Below are 19,111 nucleotides of genomic sequence, written 5' to 3'. Positions count from 1 at the left end.
CAGAAGGACTTCAGTGCTTCCAACATGAATGCATGCATGCAGCCATGTGCATTTGGGCAACCTTTGCTTTGCTTTTTCTTCTTTGACATTTTGCAGGAACTGCAAGACCAAGACCTGGCAAAGCTTCACTTCAGGGAAAGCCAGTTCGAACAAGTGAGTTTCAATATTATTATGATTTTCAACTGACCTTTCTTTATATTAACGTGGATAGATTCCAATGCTTGATACTTCCACCCTCCTTTGGAGAAAAGAAATCCAAATAAGACATGATTGTGGAATGTGAAAGTTGATATGAAAATGATTTAACTCAAGCTGATCTGTCAGCTAGAGAATGAAGACAATATTTCCCAGTTCACACTCATAAATTAACCAGCAGAGACTGTTTTTTATGACTTACCAGCAAGGTATTTCATATAACTGCTATAATATTTAAGCAAGCATATAAGTTGTCTAAATAAATAAATAAGCCAGTCAATCAAACTGCAAGGCTGGGCAGAGCTCTGAAGTGGCTGCAGAGGAGCTTCCAGAGAAGTGCTGCTTGGAAGCAAAGAGAGACCTGTTTCTAAATGCTGGAATGAGTTATGACCTCCCTTCAATCCAATCCATAAAAAAAAAAAAAAACTACCAAATCTAACTGAAATGGTGATTGAGTGGTCAGGCGCCATCTCATTGTAGTTTCAGCCAATGAATACACCAGCCAGGCTTCCTTGTGTAAGTTGGCCTGTAGTGAATATTTGCATTTGCATTTGGCCAGTAGTGAATATTTGCATAGATTTTAATTTCTACTCCAAAAATACAACTGCTTTATCCTACTTCGTGTATTACACCAAGTCTTCCACTTTAGGGTCTCTGTAGGTTTCTCACCTGATTTGTGTGAGACAAGCGGTACCGCGTATCCTGGCTGATACAATCAGTCCACAGAATAGTAATACTTCAAACTATGCATAGTAATAGCAATGGCACTTATATACTGCTTCAGAGTATTTACAGCCTTCTCTAAGCAGTTTTACAGAGTCAGCATATTGCCCCCAACAATCTGGGTCCTCATTTTATCAACCTGGGAAGGATGGAAGGCTGAGTCAATCTTCAGCCACTCAAAATTGAATTCCTCTAGTGAGCAGTGAGTTAGACCTGCAATACTACATTCTAACCACTGTGCCACCACGCATGCATGCTCCTCTGAGGTAAATAAAATCAGTCTAGTATAGCTTCATAGGACTTTCAGAATTGTATCTTAAAATATCCCAAGCTTTTGAAAGTACAGTTCTTTCTTTTAGCTTCTTGAGGGACCTTCCAAAAAGTACAAGACTGGTGTTAAGTATGGAGAATAACGGAGACCAGACATCTGACCAGTGACTTCAACTCTTTAATAAAGTGATAGAACATAACAGAGCAATACTATGGGCAGCAGTAACCCTTTTATAGGGTTAGCTGCTGCCTTATTAACCAATGAAAATGTGCAACAAGTTCAAACTACTGACCAATAAGGACAGTCCCAAAAGTGGCCAATCAGGGACTGGTTCTGGCCCAATCCCAAGTTGTTGTATAAGGACCAATCAAGTGTGCAGGTTTCAACCCCTAATTTGCATTTAGGTTATTCACTTTTATTGATTCACAACAACTGGAATCTGGGAATTCAATCCCTAAGATTAAGCCTATACTATTTTAGATGGTACTTTGGAAAAGACAAACTAATTGTTACATCAACACAATATCTGCTATTGCATGTAGATATGACTGCTTTAACTTTTTGTTGCTATCCCCTCCCCCAAAACATACAAATGTAGACTGCTGCTGTTTGCATAGATATTACAACCTTCTAACATAATTGAAAACGGTTTTCAACAATTACTGCTTAGGACATTGAAACAGAAAAATATTTGCTCTTGTGTTTTGATAGACCTTCATCACTCCCTTTCATTCTTATACCTTTGTCCTCTGCCACTCAGTACCTCTAATTCTGTTTAAATGTTGTATTACATGGTGCAGTCAAGCAGTCCATTGTCTGATGGAAGGAGCAGAAATGAGTCCAGCTGGAGGGAAGAGGTATGTTTTTAAAGAATTAATAGGAAAGTAAGTAAGTTGGTATGCTTCTAAAAAGAATCGTTGTTTGGAATCCGTTTATCAAATGGTATATGTATTTTCAGAAAAAGGATAAGGAATAAAGTACCAGTTGAATAAGGATTATTAGGCCATTATGCTGATAACTCATTAGGTTAGAGAGATTAATTAAGACTGGCTGACCAAAGTTAAGATGTTCTCTCTGGCATGAAACTCCCTAATAAACTGGCTATTACTTTGGAAGGAAAGGCAACATAGCAACAATTATGATTGTTGGTTCCTTTTTACAAGTTTCTGATTTTTTTTTAATGAAATGGATTGAACTGAATTGAATCAGTATTTCAGCCTCTTGTTCATCCAATGTTTTTTAAAATATTGGCTCAAATAGCCAACCTACATCTTGCTTCAGGCTTTCTTCTGGTAGAGGGCTGCACAAAACCAATTTTGGTTTAGGAAAGTACTTTAACACTTCAACACTTTCTCTAGGTGCGGGGTCCACTTTTCAGATAGACTGAATGTTGATCTACTGGCTACCACAGGAATTTGCCAACTGGATTGTCATCCACACCTAATTTTGTGGTCTAAGAGAAAATAACTGCCCAAAGTCACCCAGTCATCTTTTGTGCCTAAAATAGGGCTAGAACTCACACTCTCCTGGTTTCTAGCCTGGGATAGATAGATGACTGAGAGAAAGATGATAGACAAAGAAATGATAGATTGAGAGATAGATGATAAACAAATAGATGATAGATAGATGATTGAGAGATAGGAGAGAGAGAAAGAGACAGACATACACACAGAGAGAAAGAGAATAGATAGGCACATATAAACTACTAAAACTCTAATCCCTGTTTGTTTTGTAATCTCCAATTAGACAAAAGTGGAAAGTATAGGGCAACAACTATGGAACCAAGATAACTCAAATAAACTAACTTACACCATGCTGGGATGCATGCCATGAGAATAAAATTTGGGGGAATTGTGGCCTCTTCAGCACCACCCCACCTTCCAGGTATATGTCCCAAAAACATGCAGATTGCATGGTGCAAGAAAAGATGGGAGGGACACATCTCCATCCTCTTTCCCTTCTCCTCTGGCCCCTTCACCCAATCAGCAGGCAGCAAGGCCTGATCAACAAATAGCCATTCCTGCTTTGGAACCAAGGCTGAAATTTTAAAGCTCTTAATGGCAGTGGCCAGTGAGGGACAAATGAGGGAGTGACTCATGTTATATTCTGAGCATGGGCGCAAGGAACGGAGACGAGGCAGAGAACTAGTGAACTTCAACTCTTTATTAATGATTAGGAACAGAGCGAAAAACCCTGGGCAGCAGCAGCTCTTTTATAGGGCTGGCTGCTAATCAAAGGTGCAGGATTACGAGCCTGCTTTTCTCATAAGGTTGACAAGTTTTTATTAAATAGTTTTTATTAGTTCATAACAACTCACATACCTGCTGGTGAGATTGGGCTGGCTGTTGTTAAATTCCTCCCTCACATTCCACAGATTATTTAGTCCCCCCCCCCCCCCCTCAGCAATGGGTCACAGGTGTGTGTGTGTGTGTGTAAAATCATCCCTGAAAAAGAATATATAATACAGAGAAGCATACACAAACACACTCACATGTGCATATGTACATATATACATACCTACATATCCAGGCATGTCCAGATCCATCCAATTGTAGGAACAAACATAGCTTGAAAGTTTTGCTTATGTATATACAAATAATAGCTATTTAATTTTTAGCTCAGTTTAAAATATTTCTCTTTTGCTTTCTGTTTGCTTTTTAAAAATGTTTTGACTAGATGATTTGGTTCCATTGCAGAAGCCAATGTATTCCAAAACTTTCTGTGTTAGGTTACAGTGTCAAGATATAAATCGAAAATTAGCCAGGGGAAACTGTAAATGTGCAGAGTTCTTAAAAAAACATAATTGAATTAAGATACCAATGAGTGAAATTATATAGGTGGATGAAGAACCAAGGGCCCTTCTTTTGCTAATATTAGTAACCATTTATCCAAGCTCCTACTCCGGTATCATCTCTTGATTGGAATATCACATGAACTGTTATAGAAGCCCTTTTTAATAAAAACTAAAGAAGGCTCAAAATCCCTCTTCCTCTTTTGCTGTTTACACAATTCACCAAAGAAATAATTTTGGAAACTTACCTAATCGAAACATGGATTAAAATCACATCTTTTTGTTTGTCTCCTTAGGCAAAAACTCCTGTTTTCCTGCCATATCTCACTGCTGTGCTTGAAGCAGTTAGGAGAGACAGCAAAGAACAGGGCTACAGGTTTTCCTTGTATGAAAAGTGTGACCGCTACAAAACCCATTTCCAAGCAGTTGCAGGTGAACTCAACCAAACTAAATGGAGAGCATGCTTTGATAGCCTTATGCTACCTTCCAAATTCCAGGTATTTTTTTTTTAATTTCCAATGTGAAAGTTGCTTTGTAATGAAATTGCATTGCCTTATACAACAACATATTTTATAGAAACCCTTCTCACCTCTGTGATCTATGTCTTCCTCAACCTCAGGCCTTTACAGCAGCCTGGGAATTTCAGAGTTTTGCATAATATCTTAGCTGGTCAGTCAAACTGTACATCTAGAAGAATGAGCTCCAATTTTCAATGTTCATCGGTAAATGGGTGCCTATTAGAATACTGAAGAATTTGAATTGTTCCATTATTAATCCCAAAGGTGCTTTTTCAAGAAGCAACTGGACTTTCTGGTTTTTCTTTGAAGACATTTCACTTCTCAAGTGAGAAATTAACATCTTCAAAGAAAAACCCAGAAAGTCCAGTTGCCTCTTGAAAAAGCACCTTTGGAACAACCATGACCTGGATCACTGAGAATCTCCATTATTAATCATAAGTCTTTCTAGTGATTATTTTACTATTTCTCTTTTGCCTTTTTTTAACCTAAATGATTAGGTTCCATTACAGAAACCAATGTATTCCAAAACTTTGGGCTACATTTGTAGCCTAAAGTTAATGCAGATTTTTATATTAAATCAAAGTCATTTTTAAATCAATGGTATTTTCAAATAGGATTCTCAAGGGCTCTTGAAAGGAGTCCAGTCCCTGATTAATATTCTAGAGCAGTGATGGTGAACCTTTTTGGGACCAAGTGCCCAAACCAGAACACGCATGCATGCATGTGCATGTGTGCATGTCAGAGTGCCAGAAACCTGAAGACCAGCTGGCTGGTGCATGCATGCCTGTTTTGGGGGCATTTGGGGGGCCGTTTTCAGGCTTTGGGGGCCATTTTCAGGTCATTTTTCAGGCTGTTTTGGGCCATTTTCAGGTCATTTTTCAGGCTGTTTTCAGGCCATTTTTTTGGCCAGTTTCGGGCCATTTTTTGGTCCATTTTTGGTGCTCTGATGACCATGAAAACCAGCTGGCCAGAAACCAGAAGAGCAACTGGTAATGGTGCATGTGCCCACAGAGAAGGCTGTGCGTGCCAACTCTGGCACGTATGCCATAGGTTCACCATCACGGTTCTAGAGTAACAAAAAGGGGGGGGAGCAGGGGGGAAATGGTAATCAAATCTTTAGCAGGAGGAAATTTTAGAATCAAAGTGCAAAAACTGCCAATATTCTTTTGATTTAATCATTCACCATACCCCTATCCATTTTGGTAGCGCTCAGAGGGCTTGAATTATGATGGAGCAGAAAATATTTGTCCAAATCCTTTGGAACAGTTTGGCATGGATAACAGCCTTAGGTGACCCAAAATCATGACACCAAGTCCATTAATGAAGGGATGCAACCCCATAATGATCCCTATATGCCGTTTTTCTTTTAATTCCTATCACATTTGTGTGTTTACTTCCTCTTCTAGTATTCTTTGGGCTGGGGAGATGAATGCAAGGATTACAAAGTAGAACTCAAGATGTCCACGGGCAATGTTGCAATTTATAAAGCTATCCAACTGAAAATGAAATGGACCGGGCTTCCTTCCCTCCGATCCAGACATTCTTTCAAGTAAGATCTCTGTAACGTCTCATTCTTCCAATTGGAGGTTTTTAAAGTGTTTCTTTCAATAGATGTGAGCCAAATTTCCTAGCAGGAAATACAGGACGTCCTCGCCTTACAACCACAACAGAGCCCAAAATTTCTACTGTTCAGTGAATTTTGCCCCATTTTACAACCTGTCTTGCCACAGCTGCTAAGTTAGTAACATCGTTGTTTAGTGAACCTGGCTTCCCCATTGATTTTGCTTGTCAGAAGGTCGCAAAAAGATGATCATATGACCCTGGGACACAGCAACCATCATAAATATGAGTCAGTTCTAAGTGTCTGAATTTTGATCATGTGACCATGGAGATGCTACAACAATCATAACTGTGAAAAATGATTCTAAGTCACTTTTTCCAGTGTTTTTGAAACTTCAAACAATGAACTGTTGTAAGCCGACGAGTGCCTTTATGGGAAGAAATGTGGTTGAAATGTGGGAAGGATTTCATGGTTAGAGGTGGAGAAAAAATGCCTACACAATCTCTATCCTTTATCCCCATAATACACACACATGCACACAGACATACACACATAAACACAAATACACCCAAGCAGCAATTTCAGGCCATTTGGGGTGATGGAAAGGGAATTAAGGCTTCCTAACCCCACCCTTAATTTTGGGAGGGAGAGAACATTGCTGAATTATTGGGGGGAGGGAGGTTCCGAGGGTGGGAAGATTGTTGCCTTTCTCTGAAATAATTCACATCTATAACTTGCTTTTTCCCTAGGTTGTATTTACTTCTTGGAATTGCATATCAGTTAGGCTTTTCCACAACTTATCAGAGGAATCCTGCACGTGAGATTATAGTCAGAATTGTTGAAAAATCTCCAGAAGCTCATGTTGCCATCATTAAAATTCCTGATGTAGGTGATCATTTTCCATTTTCTCAAATTACTAATACAGTTCCACTTTTGGATTTGGATAATTAATGGAATGGTATAGTAAAATGGATATCAGCCAGAGGCTGATATTTCAAAGGACATGATACTGAGATCATTTAAAGTTCAGGATGTAGATGGTATCAGTTCCTGTCCTTAATTATTTTGTGTGTATGCTTTTCTAGACGAAGAGACCTAAATATAGGCCATTTCCCCATTCATTTTAACCTGTGAAGAAGATTTTCTCTGCTGTTGGTCACCTATCTGAGCAGGTTTATCCATTAAACATTTTTTAATTATTCTTGGAAATCCTAATACTATTACTTGACTTGGAAAGATTTTTATGAAGTGATAAAACTGGATCAGAGAAATAAATACCTGAGTCTTCACAGTTTGAGGTAGACTTTCTAAAAAAAGTAGGCATCCTTATTACCACTGAGAATATTTACGCTATGAAAAATGTGTTATAAAGTGGATCACTGCTTACAGTCACTCAGCTTACACATATGAAACCCTACCTCCTTTGCTTCCTACCTAGTGCAACAACTGGATAGATGAGGCTGAGGTTTTTTGGTACATAACCCAAGTCAGCAAGGGGGAAAGCCTGATAAGAAACACACACTCTTTCAATGGAGACATCTCAATGGAAAGACCAAATTTTCTCTCAGGTGTTGTAGCAAAAAAGTACAAGAAGAACTCAGAACAATACTGAGTTACAGATGTATTGTGGACATGCACAGACAACATAGTCCTTGACTAATGACTATTCATTTAGCAATTGAATCCATGATGGCCCTGAAAAAAATGTGATGACCAGTCCTTTCCACTTACAACCACTGCAGTGTCTCTGCAGTCAAATAATTGGGAAAGAGGTGCTTGGTAATTCTTACGCATTCATGATGGTCACAGATCAATTCTCCATAATCTGCTTTTTAAATCTGCATATTAGGGACTGTTTTATGCATGCATTCTTAAGCCCTTTACAATCCATACAAAATTATTGTGACCAAATCGAGCTGGGTGAATGGAAGAAAATGTGTTTCCCTTTCTTTTCTTTTGTTTCAATCCATTGTTTATGGTTCAATAAATAAAATAATGGTTTTAGGTGATAAACATTTCTCTTAGTGAAATGTTAAATCAAAATGCATTTGTAGCAGCATTTATCTTTGTGTCTTCATTATTTTCTTTCCAGGTAACCTTTTACAAGGAAGATTTCTATCCTGAATTTTTTCCCACTGGCATCCCAACTCCGCATTATCAGAATCCGAAATTAAGCAAATTGAATGTAGCTTTATGGCTGTCCAAAGAAGTTGAAGGTAAATTAATGCTGCTTTTACACCAAGCCAGTACCTAATAGACTGACTAGTATTAATCATGTTTATCTTTTTGTGGCAATTTTTGGGTTAGCATATAGTAGAGCCGAATCTAGGCTTATATTGCTGTTTCAATTCATTCAGTTTTAGTGAGACTTAAGGTAATTATTATATTATTTAAGTCTGGTTGATTTCAATGTATCCACTTAAATCATAACAATGATTAAATATGATTTAATAATATAATAGTTATTATAACAATATAATCAGTAATGATCCAATCCATTGTTTTGTGTTTTGCTTCTTAACATCTAGTCCCATTCAAATCAATTAGGAATTCTTAAGTAAGCCTTATTCCTAGATAAATATATTAGCTAACTTCATTTGCAACATGGTTTGAAATTGTTATCTTACTTGTTTATGTAGCAGGATAACCTTATAGATATCTGTTGCCATGCTTAATGTAAATAATTATTTGGCAAATGTTGAGGGTTTGTTTAGGTTTTTCACTTTCTAATAGGTAGGACTGAAGTTTAACTCTGACCCTACTATTTATTTTCTTATCAGCTGTGTGTGAAGTACGGGATGAAAGGATTACAACCTTTGACAACAAGACATTCAACACGAGTATTGCCAACAGAGAATGTGACCTTCTGGTAGTTAAGGATTGCACCACATCTGGCAGTTATAAGTCACAATTCCAAATATGGATCCACAATCCCAAACCTGGTTTCCCAAAAGAAATTCACATATGCATTAATTTAGCGTAAGTTTAAACAAATGGAGAGTTATTTCAAGTTTCTTTCCAATAGCTTCTTTTTCAATATTCTTTTTTAAATGGCTTATTTTTTTCTTAGAAATTATTCTGTCATTCTTGATAAGAGGTTTCTTATAATTTGGCTTTTTATTTTTTTCAATTTTGTAAAATCATGCAGAGGGCCAGGTTTTACGAACAGTGAAGACCTTAGAATCCCGTTAAGTTTGAACATCTCAACTACAGGGATTTACAAGAATGAATTTCAACATGATCATTCAAAACTCAGGCCATTCATAGAAATCTTAGCAAGCCTTAAACCTGTGATGAGGAATCTCTGGGTCTTTGAGGGGGTCATGGTGAAGAGTAAAATGTATTTCCTATCATCTGGTAGTGATGCTATTTTGGTTTCTAATTAAAGCTGGAAAGCATGTGATCTCATACTCACTTACTTCACAAGTTTATAAGGTAATAACAGAATTACTTCTCAAAAAGTCAACACAGCACAAAAGTGTTACTATCAATAACTAGCTGCCTTCTCTAAATATATATCCTAGAACCATGATGGAGAACCTATGGCACGCATGCCACATGTGGCACGCAGAGCCATTCATGCCAGCACGCGAACTGCAAGCAAACTTACCTCACTGCGCATGTGCGCCCCTCACAGCTGACTTTTGGCAGGTTTGAGACCTTTTTCGGCCTCCCAGAGGCATGAGGAAGACTTCTTCAGGCTTCTGCAGGCTTTGCAGGCCAAAAACTAGCCCCGTTTCATCACTTCCTGTTTTTCCGAAAATACCGGAAGTGATGAAATGGAGCTAGTTTTCGGTCTGTGAAGCCTGCAGAAGTCTTCCTCAAGCCTTTGGGAGGCCGAAAAAGGCCTCAAACCAGCCGAAAATCATCTGTGAAGCACAGTGCAGGTAAGGGGGGGGGGTGATTGTGTGCACATGCATAAGGGGCATGTGGGGTGCACATTGCCTTCTGGGTGCTGGCATGCGAGCATGAGCGTACAAGCACATGCACAATTTTTGGCACAGGAGCCCAAAAAGGTTAGCCAACTGTCCTAGAACATCCAGCCTTGATAGAATTACAAGACAGCTTCCATCTGAGCAAGCTCATAGCCATAAATGTGGGTTACAAAGAAATACTTTTAATTAGTAAAAAATAATAAAGAAAAAGAGCTTTTAGAGTTCTTACACAGGTAGCTCAGATGGTTGATAATCTATCTATAGCCTTTTCATAAATTCTGTTCCATTAAAATCTATGAAATTACTGTTGCCTATTGTGTCATTTACATATAAGTGCTTTTCAAACAATGTGAGGACATAACAAGATTACAATAAATGAATTATTTATAAATATATAATGAATTAATTAAAAAATTAAATCAGCAAAACAATAGAGAGATTGTAAAGTAGCATGAACAGAGGAAGAATCTTTATTTCTTTCAGTTTATGACATTTAGTTTTAGTTGAAGAGGACTGGTATAGGAGAAGTGTTCTAGATCAAGGGTCTCCAACCTTAGCAACTTTAAGACTTGTGGACTTCAATTTCCAGAATTCCTCAGCCAACAAAGCTGGCTGAGGAATTCTGGGAATTGAAGCCCACAAGTCTTAAAGTTGCTAAGGTTGGAGATCCCTGTTTAGATAATTTGAAGTAACTTAGTGTGAGTTCCAATGAAAGAGAATATTTGTGCACTGATGATGTCACCTGGTTTAGTCACATAATATCTGCAAGAAAACAACCAAGCTGTTGTGGTTAGCTGGCAGCAGGTGCGGACGGCTGAGGAGAGCGAGGACTCAGATGAGGGGCCAGGACCATTGGGGAGTGGACTGCTGCCTTCAGAGATTGTGGGGGCTGGCAGCAGCGATGACGAGGTTCCCAAGGATCCTGTGCCAAGTGCACATGCATGCAGGCTTGCTCACGGGAAAGAGCAGCTGCAGCAGCACAGGCGACTCGGGAGTAAGGCTGCAAGGTAATGGCCCCTCCTTCAAGAAGATAAAAGGCAGCTGTGAAGCGAACATTTTTGTAGGAAGCAAAGACATTTTGAAACTCCAGCCTTGTGGACATTGCAGTATCTTAGTTGGTATTTGAAAACTCTTGTGTTGTAAAATATTTCTAGGTAACTTTACCTGTTATTTTTGGCAAACTCGCAGTTTTGGCGAAGCTCATGCTTATCAAAGTTAATTAGTTTGCAGCAGCCTTTTAACTGGGGATTCGTAAGAATCATTAAAAGGTTTCTGTTCCCTTTGGTTCGTGTTTGTTTTATTGGACAAGGGTTTGAGTCAGAACAAAAGCTCAGAAAGCACCAGCCCCCCCTCCCCCCAATGTTGGTTGTTGGTGACAATGAAACAGCCTTTTATTCCTCTAGCTAGATCATCAGTGGGAAATATTTTCAGGCCAATCTGAATTATATAAGAACATGGCATCTTTTCAATCCTAGGCAGCAACAGATGTTCCTCTATCAGGATGGTAGGAAAAAATATCTGCTGCAAATTCCACATAGGCATCAGGAAGGGCATCCAGCCAGTAAACACTCAACTCCATTCAGTTACCCCAACCCCATCCGATAAAAGGGATTACAAGGTCATAAAAAGAAGAAAAAATTGCATCTGCTTCCATGTTACCAGATCTACAAGTCCACTGCAACTTTAGTACTTTGAACCAACTTTAGTACTTTTATTCAAGCCATAGGGTGTATAGCAAAAGCATTTCTTCAGAGAAAGGCTGACTCTTTTCTGTTACTTATTATGCTTTTTCCCTTTGTTTAACTTTCTAGTAAAATGCATTTTTCTGGTTTTTTTCCCCAATGGCAGAGAAATCACAATCCAAGATTCCTTAGGGGAGCTGACTGTGTTACATAATAAATTACCAATACCAACAAATAGAGAAGGGTATAAATACAACAGAGGTACTGCATCTGATACCATATTTTATATCTTTAACAGAAATCAGTTCAAATACTCCATGTTGTCTGGCTCGGTTACTTTATTTTTTTCAATAATTATTTTTAAAAATAAACTTGAATTACTTAGTAATTTCTACATACCATAAGAATGTAGCACAATGGATTTGAAAAGAAGGGAACATTTATCAATAATGGGGCAACCTCTTTGGGTTCGCTGAATATCCCACTCATAAATTGGATGTGTATATTTGTACTTGGGGCAAATTGAAATCCCAGAATTTGAAAGATCTGATAGAAAATATGATTGCATGGGAAGAATCACATCCTGAAGCAAGGATCATTTCGAATTATGCAATGGCTATCTCCAGGGGTTTGTATGCATGTTTGAAAACTCTTGCAGTAAATAGCCAGCCTTTTAAAGCTATGCTTTTTCTTCATAGAAAATGTTGAAATTTTGAGAACAACCAATAATGTTATTATCAAGGCTCCCGAATTTGGCTTGGAAAGCGTGGCATATGATGGTGAAGTACTGAGAGTAAGTCAGACTGCTGTTTTTGTGCAAGAATTCCTTGTTTTTACTTTTTAAAAAATGGTATTGGAAAAAAAATCAGTTGAGCTTCTATGGCAACATCTCATTTGTTTCATGTAGATAAAAACTTCTGCAAAAACACAAGGCAAAACCTGTGGACTTTGCGGAGACTACAATGGAGAAATGAAACATGAATACCTGATCCCATATCAAGCTGGCAGAGAGCAATACTGATTTTTAATTCCCGAACTTCAGCAGGATTCAGGTATGTATTTCAGGTTTGTGAAGTATGAACATTTTAGAGATAGAAATTTAATTATAAATGTTTGAAGCAGCATGTATTGGTTAAAATAAGTGTGCTTTCGATTTTAAAATGTCCACATAATACTGAATCGAAAGAAACGGTTCTATTTCTGCCTCCTGGTTTCATAAGAATACATACAAAAATCTAGTTAGAGAACTCAAGAAAGAACTGGCACATAATCTTTGTCATTCAATAGTTTCTTCCCCCAAACATGAAAATAAATTAAGATTGTGATGGTAGACATCCATAGTTAGAAATAGTGCATCCTTCAGAAGTTCCTAATTAATTCTAACAGTTGTATCCCATCTACAAAATGCATACTATGATTGAATAACCTCTGACCATATGCCTCCATACCAGTTTACTAGTAATCACAACTTTTGGTCACAGGAAGAGGAAGAGAGGAATGAAATACCATGCCAGCATCTAGCTCATAAACACATTATTTTCTTAAGCAGATCATTCTGCACATCCTGGGGTTACTGAAGAGAAAAATTAGGGGTGCCATATTAGTTGTCTTCTGGTACCTGAGAGGCTACCACAGAAAGGTAGGGGTGAAGTTATTTTCCAAAGTCCTGGGGATGGGACAAGAAGCAATAGGTGGAAGCTTGTTAAAGAGAGATTCAACCTGGAACTAAGGAGAAACTTCATGACAGTGAGAACAATTAATCAATGGAAAAGTTTACCTCCTGGAGTTGTGGGTGCACCATTGTTAGAAGTTTCCAAGAAAGATGAGCAGGGGCCTGGGGGTTTGATTAGAAGACATCCAAGGTCCCTTATAGCCCTATGATTTTATTTTCTTCAAACCAAGATTTATCCCTTTTCTGACCAGGATATTTTTTTTCTGTCACATTCTAGTTCAAATCAGAAAAATCAACTATTTCCCTGAAATGCTCTGCTCCTTAATTTAGCAATTAGGAGCTTGAAATATTTGGATGAATTGTTTTACTTCATGGGATTTGGTATTTGTGGACAGACACCATTTGTATCTGGTTTTTTTTAAAAAACAGCCTTAAAATAATAATGTGATCGTTTGAAAATTGTATTTATGGATAAAATCATAAAAATGAAATGCCTAGCTTTTTGTGATCCCACAGCAGTTCAAACATTGTTTTGATGTTCATTCCTAACTCAAATGGAGAATGATACTTTATTATATAATCAAAAGACCTACAAAATTTTCTTCCAATGTATTTGCTTTGAATTCTATTACTTATCAATATTGATGGTGTTTTTGTGGCAGAAACTTCAATGGACTCGATTTAATCCAAGAAGACCCAAGATGACGCAAGAAGACCCAAAAGATCTTGTCGGCGAGATCTGACTGAAGATAGGAAAGACCTTTCCCAGATAACCTCTTTCAGACAAATACTTTGACCATAGATGAACTAAATAATTTGAGGGATGTGGAAGCCCTATGTAATGTGAATATTTTATGCTAATTGAAAATAAATTAAAAATATCAAATGTGCTAATCATTAGATGAAGGTCTCAATAAATGCACATCATATTAAATAAATTTGCATGGCCTTTCTTATTCTTTCTTATCCCCAGAAAACGTACAAGTCAAAATAAAGTAATACTACCATTATTTATTAGTGAGAAGCCAGTTCAATTATTAAAACAAATTGTCAAAACTTTAAGTTTTGAAGTAGGTTAACATTTGAAGTACTACATACATACATCATAGCAGAAGTCCATAATGTGTTGAAGAGTTCTATGAAGAAATCATGTATCATGCCAAGCCTATACCAGATGAAAGCAAACACCTCAACAATGCAAATTATTAGTCATGTTCCCATCAGCCTTTTTTATGGGGGAGAGCGACTTATGGAGACTTAGCCTTACAGAATGAGGAATGGAGAATGGAGACTAAGCCTTACAAAATGGCTGTTTAGGGGCTGATTGGGGCAAAGAGTACCATGCCTTAATATCAGTGCTGCCACATTTAAAACTGGATTAATCTAGATTGTCTTCCAATGGCCAGTTGTGATCATATAGCCAATGAACCTATTTCATAACTATTTATGAAATAATTCCATTGTATTTAACCACATATAAGCATATAGATACAAAATCTGTAGCATCCAACTTACCTTGTTCAGAAGCTAAGCAGATCAGGCCACAACAGTGTATTGATAGGTAACCTTCAAACAATACCAGTCTATAATCTAGGAATGTAAGGAATTTTTTTTCAACAAATACAGCACTAAACTACTCCATGTCACTAGGAAGTCACTAGGAGGCGAGTTTGACTTGAAGAAGATTTTTTCCATAAGCAAATGTGGGACTGCAACCTCAGAGAGGGTTTTAATGAACTGAGAATGCAGATCAAGAAGGAAATGCTGCTGAAATATTCTTCCTCCAATTTTGTGTAATAATTATACTGAGAACATGATGATATATGCAACCCAGTTGCTTGCCATAAGTTTGATAATTGGAGTAAAAGTTTGGTGCAAGCTGGTAGAAGTTGGCCAAAATAAGTCAGGAAACTGAAATAAGTTGGAATCAGAGGAATAAGAACCTTGAGAGAAAAAGTAATTAGGAGGCGATTAAGAGGGAGATAAAATGACTGCAGCTAAATGGCTTGGGGCCAGTGAAAGAAATTAGAAGTAGGGACTTGTGGAAATAATATATGTGGTTTCAAGGAGCAGGGAGCCAGAAACAACACTTGGGAGAGTTAGAAAATGTATTAAAAATTGTGGTGCTGGGGTGAGAGAGAGCCATAACAGGGAGAAAGAGAAGAAAAAGAGTAAGTTTAGCCTAGAACAAGACTAGGAAAAAGAAGAAAAGGGTTAGCCTAGAGAGAGGTGGATTGAGAAATAAGGAAATAAGAGATGAAGTTTTAAAAAAATAAAGGCTACTTATGCTAAGCCAAGAGGTAAAAGGCAGAAAGCAAGGAAGCTTTACTCATTTGACCAACCAGATGCAGTGGTGGGATTCAGATTTTTTTTTACTACCGGTTCTGTGGGCATGGCTTGGTAGGTGTGCCAGATGCTGTAAAATCTCCAATCTGAGGTGGTATTTGCTGATTCTCTGAACTACTCAAAATTTCTGCTACCGGTTCTCCAGAACTGGTCAGAACCTGCTGAATACCACCTCTGAACCAGAGGTCCCACTTCCTGAAGCCATAAGGAAGAAAGAGAAATTGGGGAGACTAGGTTTATAGAGCTTTGCCCACCACACCACACCCCACCCCACACCCCAAAAAAACAGGAGAGAAATCCTGGCAATTTCACATGTGAGGAAGTTGCCCAGTGAATCAGCAAGAAAGGAACCAGGTTTGAAGAGCCAGGAAGAGAAGCAGATTGGATCAGCCCAGAAGAAAGATATAAGGTAGAATAGAGTTTAAAAAATGGCTTCATGAGACTTTTGCTAATGCACTTGCAAAGAAAGAAGAAGAGAACTTGTGTTTTCTCTGTCCAGTAGTGTCTGACTCTAGGGAGTGGTGTTGATCTCTGTTTCCTAGCTGAGGGAGCCAGCGTTATCTGAAGATGCTTCTATAGTCATGTGGCCGGCATGACTAAACACTGAGGCGCCCAGAACAATGTTACCTTTCCATCAAAGTTGTACCTATTTATCTACTCACATTTGCATGCTTTCAAACTACTAGGTTGAAAGTTGTACCTATTTATCTACTCACATTTGCATGCTTTCAAACTACTAGGTTGGCAGGAACTGGGGTAAGAATAGTCTATCACTCCATCATGCAGTATTTGGGTCTCAAGCTGGATCTTAACTGCTAGGCCACCGCATGCCCTTATGGTTATGGTTAGATATGTACTGTACATTTAAAACGGGCAGTAAATACAGACTGCTAGGTTTTCAATAAATCATCTTTACCAGAAAATGAGGATTCATCCCAATGCATTCAAGAGCTCAGCGCTGTTAAATTTATCCTTGTACCTGTGTGATACTGCTCATCTATCTCTCTTGCATTTCTCTAATGCAAGTAGTAAAGCTATTTTATTTGTTCACAGTTAAAGGTTTTATTTTCTTTTAATTGAATTTGCAAAAGAAGAGAGAAGAATTACTTCTTAGAGTCCTGTGGCTCATTGGATACTCGATACCAGGCTTTGATTAAAGTGAACAGCAGAGATACCAGAAATATCCCTATTTCAATATTTCTGGAGCACCAGCTTCTCAAACACAGCTTCTTGTTAAAATTGCAAATGCGTATGTCATTTGATCATTGTAACATCTTCCAGGCCTTGCTATTCTCCTCAGAGGAATCCAGTCATAGAAAGGATAGATCTAATTAAACCAGGTATATTTTTAGGCAATTTTCAGACTGCCTGGAGTTATACCATGGTAACACACGTTGACCCCAGCTATAACTGCAAAAATATACTGAGCATCTTCAGTTTCAACCTGAAAAGTTCAGTTCCTCCTGGAACACAGATCTTTTAATGAAAGTGTGTATCTTCTCCCTTACCCAAGGCTCCTGTTCAATTGATGACATGCCCTGTTTCACATCAGCTGAAGGTCTCTAATTCTTTTTTCCTGCTTTTTTTCTTTTACCCAGTGCTGTAACTTTCAAAGCATTCTTTCTCTGTAATATAGAAATAGGCCACAAGTTTCTTCATCTCCCACCAAACAGCATAACAAAAGGCAAGTGAAATGTGATCATGAGGTAGAAAAATATTCTCTGTTTGACTTTATTTTTTCCCAGTTACCATAAAAAAGAGAGAGAAAACAAGTCAATTCTTTTTTTTCCCCAACATCAAGAGGAACCTGTATTCAGCTATATAGTGCATTCAAAGACTAAACCGGTACATTTGAATTGAATGTAATCTGGTACTCTCAGCTGCAGCCCACTAGTTCCAGAAGAAAACTGACATCCAACATGTTGAAAAGAAATAAGAAGGATAGAGCAGTTGCTTGCTTTTTATCTTTAATAGTACAGAGAATAGCTACGATTCATTCCAAGTCAAGCAAAGTTTTGCTCTCAAAGTGGCTTCAAATATAATAAGACTCCCTTCAGGGAAGAAGGGGAAAGAGTAAGACAATTCACTTTCTTTTATTTAATGACAGAGATTAGGGATGTTGTATACTGTATTACTTCCATTTTTAAAGAGAATCTCCTTCCTTCCTTCCTTCCTTCCTTCCTTCCTTCCTTCCTCTTTCTCCTCCCTCCCCATCTTTCTCTTAGCTATTAAAGACACAATTTGTATTCATTTACAGTCCAGTCATAAGAGCCTCTATTCAGAGACAGAAAACATCCTACCAAGGCTACTGGCTAGGAAAGCAGACATTGTAAAATCTACACCTTGATCTACACAAGGAACAAAAGACACACACCCATAGAATATAGAAAGCATATCTTTCCCCAAAGTTATAATTTACACTGGATAGTTGGAATCAATACATTGAAATTAATTTTTTTCTTAATATACTATACAAATATATCTTGAATCACATGGCTAACATTCAAACTTTAAATTTCTTTCAGCTCTCTCAGCCCAACTCACCTCACAGGGTTCTTGTTGTGGGGAAAATAAGGAGAGGAAGGAGAACTATATATGTTCTCCACCTTGAGTTACTTATAAAGTAATAAAGTTGGGATAAAAAAAGTCTAAAAATAAATTTAAAAAATCGTGTGTGTGTGTGTGTGTGTGTGTGTGTGTGTGTGTGTGTGTAATACCACTAATGCATCATCACGAAATCTCCAGAACCATAAAGCCTACAAATTTGAAATTTGGCATGCATGTTCCTCTTGGCTTCTAGGTGCTCACTAAGAAAGGATTTTTTTGAAACGACTATCAGATCATTAGTATTTCTTATATTATTATTAACACGCTGTGATGCTAAGGAGTTAGACGTTCTAATCCCCCTCCCCACCTGAAAAGAACTCTGTTCCAACTGCCACTTGGCCGTGGGTGTGGACAGTGTGTGACTCATCTGGCCTGTGGGCTGGGAGTTTAGACATTCTACTCCCCCTCCCCACCTGAAAGGGAGAGGAGATAACATAGGAGAGGCCTCTATGGGGCAAGCCTGAGGGAGAGAAGGAGAGGCCGATCGTAACTCCTCATTAATGTTCAAGCTTTAACTATCAATTTATCAAGCCCGATCACATAGTTCCGTAGCAAAGCACAGGTATCCAATCGACTAGTAAATAATAAAGTAGTTAGAAAATATTGCTGATATATTATTAAAAATCAACTTTAAATTATAATAACAGTATATCTTATTACTTTTAGGTAATTTACCAATTTACATATTGATGGTTGATATGAACTACCTCATACTGGTTTTGGTGTTTTAATTGATGTGTGTGTGTGTATTTAAATATAAAATACACCATATTTTTATATTTACATATTTTCATATCATATTTTTTGTCA

General features: G+C 37.8%; 1 protein-coding gene across 2 annotated transcripts in view; it reads left to right on the top strand.

Moving 5' to 3' along the window:
- The window catches only part of LOC113419171 (vitellogenin-1-like), a 56,323-nt gene extending 42,037 nt beyond the window's left edge, over positions 1–14,286 (top strand). Inside the window, exons 24-34 of one of the 2 annotated variants that reach the window (XM_026678445.2) lie at positions 97–153; positions 1,990–2,046; positions 4,277–4,477; positions 5,905–6,047; positions 6,809–6,944; positions 8,152–8,275; positions 8,840–9,038; positions 11,843–11,937; positions 12,375–12,469; positions 12,584–12,728; positions 14,011–14,286. In XM_026678445.2, the coding sequence (XP_026534230.2) occupies positions 97–153; positions 1,990–2,046; positions 4,277–4,477; positions 5,905–6,047; positions 6,809–6,944; positions 8,152–8,275; positions 8,840–9,038; positions 11,843–11,937; positions 12,375–12,469; positions 12,584–12,697 (1,221 nt within the window). In that variant the 3' untranslated portion in view covers positions 12,698–12,728; positions 14,011–14,286. The remainder of the gene's footprint in view (positions 1–96; positions 154–1,989; positions 2,047–4,276; positions 4,478–5,904; positions 6,048–6,808; positions 6,945–8,151; positions 8,276–8,839; positions 9,039–11,842; positions 11,938–12,374; positions 12,470–12,583; positions 12,729–14,010) is intronic. The other variant, XM_087960496.1, reaches the window with a different exon arrangement.
- The last annotated feature ends 4,825 nt before the right edge of the window (positions 14,287–19,111 follow it).

This window comes from Notechis scutatus, chromosome 3 (assembly GCF_049901735.1).
Source record: "Notechis scutatus isolate UNSWTSFEM ecotype Mainland chromosome 3, rNotScu1.2, whole genome shotgun sequence".
NCBI classification, from domain to species: Eukaryota; Metazoa; Chordata; class Lepidosauria; order Squamata; family Elapidae; genus Notechis; species Notechis scutatus.
The sequence above is the reverse complement of the archived record's forward strand: the minus strand, read 5'-3'. Positions and strand labels throughout refer to the sequence as shown.